General features: G+C 41.5%; 1 protein-coding gene across 1 annotated transcript; it reads right to left on the reverse strand.

Annotated features, from left to right (window-relative positions):
• Nucleotides 1–3589: 3589 nt before the first annotated feature.
• Nucleotides 3590–3958, reverse strand: RB195_001747 (uncharacterized protein; the record flags this gene model as incomplete). Its single annotated transcript, XM_064198674.1, has 1 exon — nt 3590–3958. One exon carries the CDS (start codon nt 3956–3958, stop codon nt 3590–3592), a length of 369 nt encoding a protein of 122 aa, XP_064054555.1.
• Nucleotides 3959–13295: the final 9337 nt, after the last annotated feature.

Below are 13295 nucleotides of genomic sequence, written 5' to 3' on the forward strand. Positions count from 1 at the left end.
GAGAAGTTGCGAAACTGAAACGTTATGTTGTTGTGCCTTTTTCCATTGCATATTCGATCAGCCCCAGCTCACTTCAAGAAACAACCATTTCACAGAAACTGCTCTTAGAAATTATTAGAAAGAAGTGAAGCAGATGACACAGAACATTTTGCTGCGCTACTAGTGTCAGAGCTTTTGATAGCCAGCACATAAATGTTAGAATTCAATTTCTAGCTGTCGCGTGTTGTACTTGTCATTGTTTTTTGAAATTAATCAGCAGCACGTGAACACAAGAATTTCTGGATGACTGATGCAAAAAATGTCTCGCCAACTGTCATAACAGTCTCAAACGAGCATTTTCGGATTTTCCATCATTTTATGCCTCTCATATTCCAGCGCCCCGAACATCGGAAACGATCTGGATAGCAGTGCCAGGAAATCGTGTTCATCGAGGTGAGGCAATAACGACAACTACTAAGGGGTTTTTCGATCTGCTACAGACGTGAGCGATAATTCCTGCCGGACATACTTGCAATTCTTGCCTGTTCTACTCATCTGGCCTACCTCGACGTTATCAAGGTGTGCATAGCATTGTTGTGTTTGTTTTTGTTGCTATCATTTCTGTGAATTATGGGGTCCCATGAAATTACAGAAGGTCTCGTATAGATGAGTTTTACATTACTGTGCATATGACATTCCAAGTGCGTATATTAAAAGTTCCCCAAGCACAGAACGGAGGCAGGAGAAGCGAATTTTGTAGCAACGTTTATGAAAGTGTTTGTCATAAATCTAGCTGAGTTTTTTTTTTCTTTTTTCATAGCAATGACGAAAAAAGTCTTGGGGAACCCCGCCAGCTTTATTTTCATTCCTGAGTCAATAACATTTAGTAACGAATATCTGTTTCTACGAGAAGTGTTATTGAACTCTCGTTTTACTCGTTGGAAAATATTGAGATACACGATTTGTGTCTGAACTCGTTGCAAAGCAGTAGAATCAATTATTTTTTTCGTAAATCTCTATCGTTGTTAATCTCCTCGTCATTTTTGTCTCTTTCGTTTTTTCGTTGAATTCTGTGGCATTCCATTTATTGAATTTTTTCAGATAGGTGAAAATAAAACATCAACAATCAAACTCGTGTCTAGAAGTCAGATTCAAGTCGGAGAAGTTTAGGACAATCTTTTTAAAAGGAACTGTTGATAACCTAGGAAATAAATTCTCTACCGAAAAAATCTCGTTTCCACCACTCGTAACTTCTTCTGGCATCTCATCGTATGCTGCCCTTATTTTTGTTCATTTCATTTCTTTATTTGTTCAACTATTCGCTTGTTCGTTTTTATTTATCTACAAGAGTTGCTGCAAGAGGTTTTCTCAATGTTTAATCATTGCAGTATTACTGTATTTGAAGCAAGGAGGCAAATTAGTTCGCAATGTTCTAGTTAGCTTCTTTTGGACGTCATGAAAGAGCTCTTTTTATTTCATTTTCGCGGTTTTCAGACTTTCGTAGGCACTTACTTAGCTTACCCATTGCCCATGCTTCCCTTGGTCTGATTCTCTCAACGCCACTGATAATAAATAACTGTAAAGTTGCGTAAACAACCAGCCGAGTCAGGAGTCTGGTTTTTCTCGTCACGTGCGCTCAGCTGATCGGCTGACCCATGGCCGTCGGGTTAGGTGTGATAGTGACGGCACTTCGAACAAAGCGGCCGGTCTGCTGGAGGACACAGGCTCCGAGGAGGACAAGAAGTTGTTGGGACATGGTGATAAGGCTCGCTAACGGGTTGGCGAGTGATTTGATGAGGACGTGGTTGAAGACGTGGGGATGGACGAGATCGCTGCGTCGTACCTCTGATGGCACGCCCACATCACGTCTCGTAAGCTATTTCCATTGGAATTGTCATTGCTTCCTCGACACGTCGAGTTTCTCGTTTTACATCGGCCATGGCTCAGTAGTTGACTCTATGGATACTTTATTGTTGCACTCTCATCGAATCCCACAAAGATCTTTCAAGGGTATTGCTTGCTTTTCCAGTACATCTGTCCTCTTTAGAACGTCATTTTCAATACATGCACAGATTTGCAGAAGAATTCAGTTTTGCTTTCCGTTTTTTTATGAGACAAATGTCGCTTCTGTAGATCAAGCAAGTGCATAATTGACTAATTTTCTGCTTTTGTTTGCAAAAAAATTGTTAACCGAACACTATTAGAGTGTCGTAAAAGTTGTGGGAAACCGTTCGTATGGTAGAAATCTTTTCTGAATTCTAAGTGTCCTCCAGAAATATTCCTCAACCTAATAGGGGGTGCAAACATTTTCGTGGTCTCCGAACCCTTTTAAGAAAGTAATGAAAAACTTTGATTGACTCCTCGTGTGTTGTTTTGTTGAGCTCCGATCCACAGAAAGGGGGTAAAGCCCCTTTTCTGATTATTTCTTCCTTCTTTTACCAACATATTTCCTATTTGCGTATGCCACTTTTAGCATATTTTTAGCAGCTTCTTCTTCCAACTCTTTTCAAGCACTTTTTCGAGGATTGGATTTTGATTCAGGTTGCAATTCCTGCGGGATAACCAATACATCCTTTAAAATCCGCAAAGTCTTGAAGAAAGGAATGTCTATGACGCCCCTAACCAATCCTAAAATGGTGTGCGTTGTAGTTCACAAACTTGTGAATTTCTTTGGACCTACTATTGTTAGCACCTGGAAGTATAGGCTCCTAGAGTTTCTAATTTTCTATAGTCCTAGAATCTTAGAAAAACTCTCCTAGAAACTAGCTACTGCAAAGATACTGAATACATAATGAGAAAATATGATCATTTTCTCAGAAATAGTGAAGTGCATTGATTTCGAGTGTGCGGAAACACGTATAACCCCCTAGTGGTCTAGTTCTGCAACACTATGTCTACTGTAGGATTATTTGTTGATGTACTTCGTGCTGGAACTCTGTAATATCTCGCTGACGTTTTGCGCAGATTTTTCTCTTTTCCCACCAAATGTTTCTATGTTGTGATGGAATCATAGTATTCTTGTTGTTGAGAATTGCTGAACGGTTGTATCGTGAAAATTATGCGTGGATGGGAGTGATTTATTTTTTTATGACGATACTACTTAGCACGATAATCCGTATGCAATTAACGCTACTCGTTCTGCACAATTTTGGAAGTGAATTTGAGCAGTGGTGCTCGGAAATGGTGAGTGCTAGAGAAGATTTTATGCCAAAAATGATAAAGCAAGTAAGATATAATAAGTAGAAGATCTATGAGGTCATGAGGGTTGCTTGAGGATCTCGCATAGAAAAACATTAAATGTTGACTTTTTTCGTTGTGATGTATGTTGAGACCTAAAATGTTAGACAAATTTTTCACAATGAAAAAGAAAAGTGTCTTGATAACTGAGTGATCTACTATGTGTGCTCTGAAATGTGATTTCTTCCTTAAATTCTGAGTGGCATCGACATCGATGTTTTCCACCAATCTCTTAAAATGCCGTAGCAACACGATTAGACAAGAAACTGTTATACATGGATTTTCAGTGTTCCTACTACTTCTAATCTATTGAAATCGTAGTGCTTGTTCATGGTTGGCCTGAAAATCGGGCTGATTTGGAGAGGGGAATTGGCTACGTCGTAAAGTTTTCTTGTGACATTCCTAAAACGATCGTTCTGTGCTTGCTCTGCTTGAAACCTACTGCAGGCAAACCACTGTATGTCGTTCCTCGTTCCCACATACATATCACAACTCGCAATTTTGAGGCGACAATTTGCGCCACAACGTTCGTTTTTCTGCCCAAAACTTCACCTCCAGATGAATACGGCTGACCTTGGCTGAATGTGCTCATTACCGTTACTCTCCCTCCACACGTCACTTCATAAATGACCGACTGTGAAGGTCTCGACCAACCCCATCGATGAGCCAGTTCGTTTGCGACGTCGTCGTCGCTTGGAATGGCCGCTACTTGCCGCCGCTTTTTCGTCGTACGCCCATTCATCGGTGTTCGGCTGCTGACTCCTTCTGGTCGACTTTTTGAGTTGAAAATCCTAGTGACGGTTAGTGGACATCAAACGCTATCTGACAAGCTTAATGATGTTGTTGATGGTCGATGTTGAGACTTGATCGAGAGTTCGAGGCAATTAATTAAGGAAGCGCAGCGAAAAACTGACGCCAAGCAGCGCCGAATGAGCCGAAGTCGCGTGATTGACGAGTGCTGAATAGACGAACTGCTGGGAGTGTTTCTTTCCTCGGAGGGGGATAGTGGCGCATTCCTGCGCATCCTAAATGGTCCCTTAGCGTAGCCCGTTACTGCGTCACTAGCTACTAGCTACTAGCTGCTAACGAAAAGTGAATTTTTCAAATTAACTATAAATTGTGAATTCAATCATCTCACTTTTTTCTCTTCTACTCGGATTTGTCATGTGATGGAATGTGATATCAGAGAAATCCCACTATTACTGTATGGGGTGCACTTGCCCTTAGATACATATACATCCGCCGTACATACATACACTTTCCCTTACTGGGGTAGATCTGTCCCTCGATTTCCGCAATCCATACCATTTTTTCATTGAAAAAAGAAGCTAATGTTGTAAAGATAACGAGTCCCATAGAACGGCAAATCCGGTGCTTAACATCTTTGCGCGATTCATACATGTATGAATGATTCATTAGTTTTTCCGCCCTATTTCATTTCATCAACGACCTTGAATGGCGTATTTCTACTCATTTCGATTTTTTCTTTACTTTTCCAAATCTCACCGGCTTTCTTAAGTCCCTGCTTTCTTCCTTTTCTGACCACTACCAATGATGATTGTGAAAATATTTCATAAAGACTATATAAACAGAAAGTGCTGGGAAAAAAGAGCTATGACCTGTTAGAAATTTACAAACAAGGCAAAGAACGGATTTAGCAAGCAGACAGTGGAAGTATTTCTAAAGAAAATTCTAAAAAGCTGGAAATAAATAGAGTCGATTCCGTGAGCCATGTTTCGGAAAAAAAAAACTTGTGGTAAGAGAACAATTTTCCAACTTTTCGAACACGGCTCAACTCGCACAGATTTTGAGAAAATTCGGAATATGTAATTCGAGAAATAATTCAAGTATGTTTTTGAGTAACAACCCTTGGGATTAGAAAGTAATTAAATCGATTTATAAAATTTATGGATTTTTTCTGTTATCGACCACAGTATGGAAACTATTCTGTAAAACATAAGTTGTACAGAGATTTGATGAAGGTACCCTGTGAGTAGGTACCAGCACTAGGTAGCAGGTCAGTCTATGAACTGAATACTACTAATGGACAGTAGACAAAGGAAGGAATGAGACGTGAGAAAGGAGAAGTTATGAAGTTTGAGGAGAGAGGAAGTAGAGAAAACACAGAATGATAGCTTTATTGTGTGCCTGAGAAAAAACGCCGCAGAACCGCGCCAGAGAACAAGAAGTTTAATCAGTTTAATATTTAAGAAGTTGATTGTGCTGATTTTACATGGATGTGTTAAAGAGGCGAAAAGGTAGGAAGAAGCAGAAGTAACCGTTAAAATGGAGAGAACACACTAGACAAGACGTCTCGTCAGTGCAATGTAGCAAAATAATTAACTGAAATTAATTATTCTAAGAAATGAATAAAACTCACCAGCGAATATGTTCGGCTAAAGTACCATATGTAGCAGTAGGCATTCTTCTCCGGGATGAAAACGAATTAAATTTTTATACATACTATTATAAAAATAGATAGATAAGGAAATATCCAGTAGAAAGGAAGAATCTATTACCATTTGATTGTACAACAGGAAAAAGGGAAGCAGAAGAAAAACATAAGCAAAATCATTGACAAAAACGATATATCATCCGACTAGTGATGAATCGGCCAGAAAATTCTGTTAAATCCATTCCGAGCTAGCATTTGTTTACTTTTAGCATCTTTAAGGTCTATTTGAAGGGCTGTCGTAACATAGACTAGGATAAATAAAATAAATGTTCTATGACGCAGTGACGAACATAATGACGAAATCTGACTGGCTGAAGATTTAAAGGCATCACCCCAGGAATCTGGGGTGGTGCGGATTTCAGGTGGAAAGTTCCTATACGGGGTGTATATTATTGAGAGGAGGGCGATTCCGTCCATTTCTTCCTAATTGCAGTAAAAGACGGCCCGAAAGATGCGGCGCATGCACAAGGCTGGCGCGCTCCAATCGAACTCCTTGTAGAAAATAACGCGCCGGAACGCTCGAAATCGTATCTTCAGGGTCGTTTCTTACGGCAATTAGGAAGAAATGAACGGAATCACCATTCTCTCTATAATCTACGACTCCTACTATAGGCATAACCGACCTGAGACCCGCACCAGCCCAGATTCGTGGAGTGATGCCTTTAAGTCATTCTGTGTGGGAATGTGTAAGTCCAAAGTCGTCGTAGTGTCTAAGTCTAGCTCGAAACGGCGCGATGGAGACAGCGGTTGAATTCAGGGTGGGACCATCGCTGCACCGTACTACATGTCGTTTGGACCCGACTATATATGTTTGTGTATGTGTGTGTGGTGTGTGTGCACCAATTCTCGTTCTTTTTATTTGGTATGGTTTGATTCCAACGGTCTCAATATACTCTTCAAAAATTTTGTCCTGTAATTCAATTTTGTAATTTAGCAGGCGATATGTACGTACACACGTTTCTCTAATGCATACTCATACTTTACAGGATTACTACTCGATTGTGATTGTGTAGTACGTTTTTGTAGAAAATCCATCATCTCTGCGACTGTTTCTTCTTGCTTCGCCGTTGTAATACTTATCTGTTATCGCGACAGAACGTACTATGTAGATAGCATGTTTGATGTGATGGGAATCCATCGCCGCCTATGCTTCCAACTCCATTTTTCACATCGTCGCAGAGAGGGAGTGGATTGTGATAGATGTTAGACCCTGTCCAATCCATTCGAGATGCTCTAACGCGAACTTCGATTCAGAACAGCAGGTAGCGCTTATGAACCCAACACAGTCTACTCCTGACGCTGGCGAATGTGTCAAGTCTGTGTTCATTCTTCAAGGGAAGTCTGGTAGCACCCTGGTCGACATCGGGCGCTTTCGAACCGTCCTCAGTGCAGATGCGGCGGGCCCTCCTACCGACACGCCTGGTCTACAAATTCAACCCAATATAGGGTTGCGGAACCAAATGGATAATTTCGTAGTTTCCTCGTCATGTTGACTACGGAGTGATGCACCGATGCGTCATGGGACTGACCTCGAGGTCTGCTGGTGGGCAACGCTTTCACAGGTAAAATTTCTACAAGTGCGCAAGCGTTCGCTTTTTTTCGACAATAACTCGACTTTGTGCAATAACACATATGGGTCAGATATACTCAATGGTTGTCTATCAAACGATTATTTAGGTCGACAAACTAGTTCTGAGAATTTAGAGACTTTTTTCTGTGTATTCGGTGGAGCCGTCTACAGGTTTTCAAGCACTTATAGAGTGCTAACGAATGCGCATGGCGGACACCATTTCCTGATTTCACAATCCGAATTTCACCTCCGACAAGTGCACGTTTTCATTTATTATTCTGCCGTTGCTAAACCTACTACTTTAATTTCCGCGTTCCCACGTCTCAAAGTGGTCTCAAAACGAGTGATTTCGTCGCCGTCCGGGCGACAGATTTTTTGCGCCCACATTGAGCTTATCCTAGCATCTGGACGTTGCAGATGCACTTGGATTGCACGTGTGCCGTAGCGTGTGGGGACACATGTCCTCTCTCGTCTACGAGTCTGCAATGATTCATGATAAGGGTCAGAAATGACCTCAGTACGTGCGAGGTGATCCTTGAACTTAGCGGTCACTCTCAGTTCACATGCTTCAAAGGATCGATCAAACAGAAATTTCCGTCTTTCTTTGCCTTTCTTTCCATCTTCGTCTTTCTTGTTTCTTTTAAATTCGCTCTCTTCTCACCTTGTTCCGAGAGAATTTAGCCTTTTTTCTCAAAATTCTCAAGCAAACAATAGAATTAAGACCCCAAAAAAATTCCAAAATCTGAATACGCCATGCAAGGCTTCTGTCGATCTTCGCTACCAGCGGTGATTGCACCTTGCATTTAGTAGTTATAGCACAAAATTCGATCTAGCAGAAAATGTCACACATCTGCACAGAAATTTCTGCACATGTGCCGATCCAAGAATGGGACCGTTATCTACTCGAAGCGAAGCGCACATATGCTCACCTAGAAAAATTGTCGTAAAAGTAATAGTGCTGCTACTGAAAATTTCATGGATAAGCGGTAATATAGTTTGCTAAGTCAGTGTATAAAGCGCGCGACCATTTACGAGTATTTTTACTGGCCATTTCTAGAGTTGTCCTACTCTCTCCACGCGTTTTCATTTTCATGCGATGATTTGATGAGCGCGGCACCAGTAAACTCATCTACAGTAGTCTTTGTATGTTAAGATTTTTTTAGTTCACCTTGAAGAACCTTCTTTGCTTCCGCTCCACTCCGTATGTTACCGTTGCTCCGGATTTTCTTTCAGCATGGGTCATTGCGAGAAGCGGACCAATTTTGAGCGCGTGCAGTTTTCTTAAGTTAGTTCCATTTCTACAGTAGAATACTGTTAGATTCATTATTTCTATTGTTTCATCATTTGCCACATTTTGGGTTATATGGAATAGGAAGAGATTGAAAGCTACTAACACGAGGTTTCGCTCCTGATGATAGGACAATTTCGTTTAGTGCATCGCTTCGAGCCTTTAACGTGTGTTCCTTTCGAAAATGAAAAAAAAAACTAACATGAGCAGAGGAACAGAGAAACGGGACCAACATGTGACCTTCTACTGCTCGCTCACATTCAAATTCTGCTCTTGCTGCCATCGCAACAGCTAAGAACTCGTCCTTTACTTGGGTCCATCTTGTTAGGGCTGAGTGGATCTTGGTGAGAAATCGACAATCGAAACTCTTTTCAGTCTCCACTGAACAAAACCGGTCATTTTTCAACCGTAATTCTACAAAATGTGAGAATAATGGAGGAAAAGGATCTTGAAAACAGAAATGAAAGTTGTCGATAGTCAAATTTAAGCAACAGCCAAGATCGTTAACAAACTTTATTACTGTTAACGTTTCGGCGTTGTCGCCTTCGTCAAAGCCTGGAAAGCAGGAACACTTGCAATATATCCTCTCAAATGCTCCATCCAGAACAAGTCATCGTCTCCTAGGATATTACAGCCGGAAACAAAAACCAAAAGAGTCGTTGTGCCTACTTCAGTAGCCGCGTTGCCGTGATGTTAGCGGATATCCGCGTGGTGCAATCGCTCCGTTAATACTAATTAGGATGCGACCCGCACATGACCCCGTAGGTCAAAACCCGCAAAGGTCTTGATACAGTGCCAGCTCGTTGGTCATGGCTAAGCATTCTTCTTTTCTATTCATTTTTGGACCTTTTGCATATCCAAAACGCTTCTAAAGCTCTGCGAGCTATAGTTCTGACTGGCTTTCATAACCGATGACTTAAGTAAAGCTCTAAGGGCTAGTCTGGTGAAACGTGGTATCGAGAATCAAGTGAGAATTGTGGGAAAACCTCCAACAAATCTCAAAAAGGAATTAGTTCGAAATGGAATGTACTATCACTTCTGTCTTACTCCAGACTGTTTAATATGCCTATTCGGGAAGGAAGGGGACTGCATGATCTCTGCTGTATTATATCTCATTTCGTTCAAAACATGTGGGGACCAGTACATCGAAACAACATAAACGGCGAAACAGGGCAACCCCTTTGTGTTCGCATTAAAGAACATCAAAATGGGTTGAAAAAATCGAATGCAACAACTCCCCTCGGAGCTCACACAGACAAAGTCATTAAAATGTTCCTTTCTGCATAACTGTCACGTTCCGTTGCTCAGTTGATCAGTTGCTTTTTGAGATTTGTTGGAGGTATTTCCGCAATTCTCCTTTGGTCCTCGAGACCGCACTTCACTAGACTAGCCCGTATAGCTACTTACTCAAGTCACTCAAGTCGTCGGGTATGAAAGGCAGGCAGAATTATAGCTCGCAGACTTTGGAAGCATTTTGGATAAATGCAAAAGGTCCAAAAATGAAATAGAAAGGAAGAGTGCTTAGCCGTGACCAACGAGCTGGCTCTGTATCAAGACCTCTGCCGGTTTTGATCTACAGGGTCATATACGGGTCGCATAGCCGTAATAAAGTTCGTTAACAATCTTGGCTGTTGCTTAAATTTGACTATCGACAAGTTGCAATTTCTATGCCAAGATTCAAGGAAGGTCGAACTTTCGCATTTCTGGAAAAAACGAAAGTCCAATTCTACTTTCATTCGATTGTACGTCTTGGTAGCGTAGCACTCTCCAAATCTTTCTACATTGGCAAGAAATCGTCGTCTGAGCCTAGCGAGTCACAAGCAAGCCCGAGGAAAGATCAACCGTCTGACGAGTGTTGCTTTAGTAATAAGCAAATGCACATACTGCCTTTCGGAGTGATTCTGCAAATACCGCCACAGTTCATGTGACTTACTTATTTGACTTAATCGCGAGCTGGTCCTGTTGCCTGACGCCTGCATCTTCGCCGAGGGGTGTCGTCTTTGAACACAGCTCTGCCCAAACGCTCTACGAAAGAACGTATCTACAGGAAGAGCACGGACGAGTCTATTCATTCGTCACCGTTCCATGTCCTCTGACTTGACGTCTCGAATGAACTGCCTATCGACAACGAGTGTTCCGAGCACCTCAGGTCGACAATTTCTGACAGTTCAGCATACAGAAACGTAGAGTTTTTACCAAAGACTCAACGCTTCATCTAGGTGTTTGATTTATTTGGGTTGGCCTTTGGTAGTGTGCTGACAGTTATATAACTCGTGCATGCCCAGAGCGTATACTCACTGCCTGATTGCATCTGGTATGAGCGATACCATGGCGAGCAGGTAACAGTCAGAATCGTATACGCGGCCCCATTTAAGTGAAGACTACAATTCTTCCCGAACATGTCGAAATCATTTATCTTTCCAAGCTTCGAGGACAACAAACCGATACGGTAGCTGTATTTCGTCTTTAATATTTGCGATGAAACTTCAAATTCTTACCTGAGAACTCTATTCTTAAAAAAGTGAACCAGCTGATACCCGCAACTCATTTGACGCTCTTCAAGTTGCGTTCTTACTAAGACATATTTAATTAATATGTGACCTAAACAATCATGAATCAAGCATTGGCGAGTAAGTCACTTTCTGCTCGCATCGTAGCAGCTAAAAATATCACGATTTTTTTCTCCAGAAACTTCCTTCATTAGATCAAAGGACTATTTGTTTCACTAATTACAAATTTATTTATTTATTGTGTTGTTAAGTTTTCCACTGCTTATCGAAAACAATTGGTGCAAACCCAACGAATATCTTACCGAATGTTTATTTTTATTGTCATATTTATTCTTTGTTATTTTCTGATAACCAACTGTATCGCTCAGTGCAAATACTGAGGTTGCGAGAGGTCGGTGCGCCTTAGACCACTAAAAATGAAACAGCAAATTATTAGTAAAGTGGTAGCACTACATATCACGGGTAATAGATGTGCATATTTGTTTGCGCACGCGCATTGCTGCTGCTATAACAAAGCGACTTTTTTTGAAAAAGCAACATCCTCGCGTCCTGCACACTTTTAGAAACATGACATGTTAAGGCCGGACTCGCCACTCACCACCTGGCCACTCACAGTCCATCGCGGCAAACCGGTGGACCATGACGCAGTACACGTAAGTAGTGAGGGAACTGCAAAGTGAACTCTACTGATTATCGAACCTCCCGTACTGTGGCGGTCATATGCATCACGTAATGTGCTTTTCGGCATCCAGAATCCTAGTTTTTCCTGTTATTCGCGCAAGCACTTCATAGAACTTATTTTCTGTTATCCCACTTATTCAATCAGAACTAATAGAACTTCTCCATCCAGATTCCTCTATATTTTAGGAGCGGCACACTTTAACTGAAGCGGATAGCTTTGTGACCTCAAAAGTTATCGGCGCAGAAGGAATAATCAAATGACTTCCTACGTGGAAAAACTGCGTTTTTGATAGCATCTGTAATGCCGAAATTTTCTGTTATCCCACTAGACGGGGCGGGTGTAGTGTAGCGGTTAGAGGTTAGAGGTTCCGCTTCCTACACGATCGATCGGAGGTTCGAATCCGCCCTAGTGCTCACCAAGCCTTTCATCCCTCCGGGGTCGATAAATTGGTACCAGACCTGTCTGCGAGGATAAAAACACTGACTTGACACATCGGTTACCCACCGCAAGTCACTGTATGGGCAAGCATTCTCTTTTTACCGACGAGAGTTCTACTAGGCAGAGTTTTTTTTTTCTACAGCGGTGTTGCACAGCATTGCAGGTTACTCTCTCGCTTTTTCGAAGGGAAACGACGAAGGAGATGGCAGTGCCACCCTCGTTCCACTCAGAGATGACATCCTGGTCCCAATGTTCAACTTTTTGCAACATCGTTGTAACTGCAGCAGTTTGTAGATGACAGAGCTGTCACTAAAAGGACATATGAATGCCATCTTTACAAAAAGGCCGAAAAGTTGGAAATAAAAACCCTTACGGTTACACCCCTTGAAGACGTGGAGTCCAGTGCTTATTGAGGACTCTACACACTAGAGTTCTTTGAAATATTTGGTGCAATTTCTAAACAGAAAACAGTAATTACTCATAACTACAATTATTCTTATGGCGAAAGTAAATTTTAAAAAATTCTTTGTGGAACGATGGAAGTGGATGTATGTTAATGGTAGACGATTTCTTCTGTTCTTTTTTTATCACATTACTAACCGTAGATCCTCTGAAATTACATGTGCAGATAAAATCAATTGAATCGATGCCTACTCGGGTGTTCGTACACTACAGTCCTATTCGATCAGGGATTTGTCAGTAAGATATGGTGCCACAGACACATATCTTACTGACAAATCCATACTTACGGTAGGTTTCTGGCCACACGGCCGCGTTGCAAGTTCTGTTGGGGCACAGCAAAGTGAGAAGAGGTGTGTCAAGAAGGAAGAGTGCATGTGCTGTTGGTCGCCTCGCGGTCATCCGAGTGAGGAGAACTGGCACCGATGGTGACTTTACTATCACTCTTACACGATCTCCACTTTTGGTACATCGACAGTGTATCCAAGCATCAGTTCAACATTAGTACTCGTCACTGCCTTAATCCCGGATAAAATAAGTAAGTTAGCATTCTGGGAAATCATGTACAGAGTCTTTATTCGTCTAACAAAATTTTGTATGAACAACAAACACATGGTTAATGTTTACGAATAGGCCAAATGTATTCTGCAAATAATCTTTGAAAAAAGGTTAGGATC

This window comes from Necator americanus, chromosome IV (genome assembly GCF_031761385.1).
Source record: "Necator americanus strain Aroian chromosome IV, whole genome shotgun sequence".
Taxonomy (NCBI): domain Eukaryota; kingdom Metazoa; phylum Nematoda; class Chromadorea; order Rhabditida; family Ancylostomatidae; genus Necator; species Necator americanus.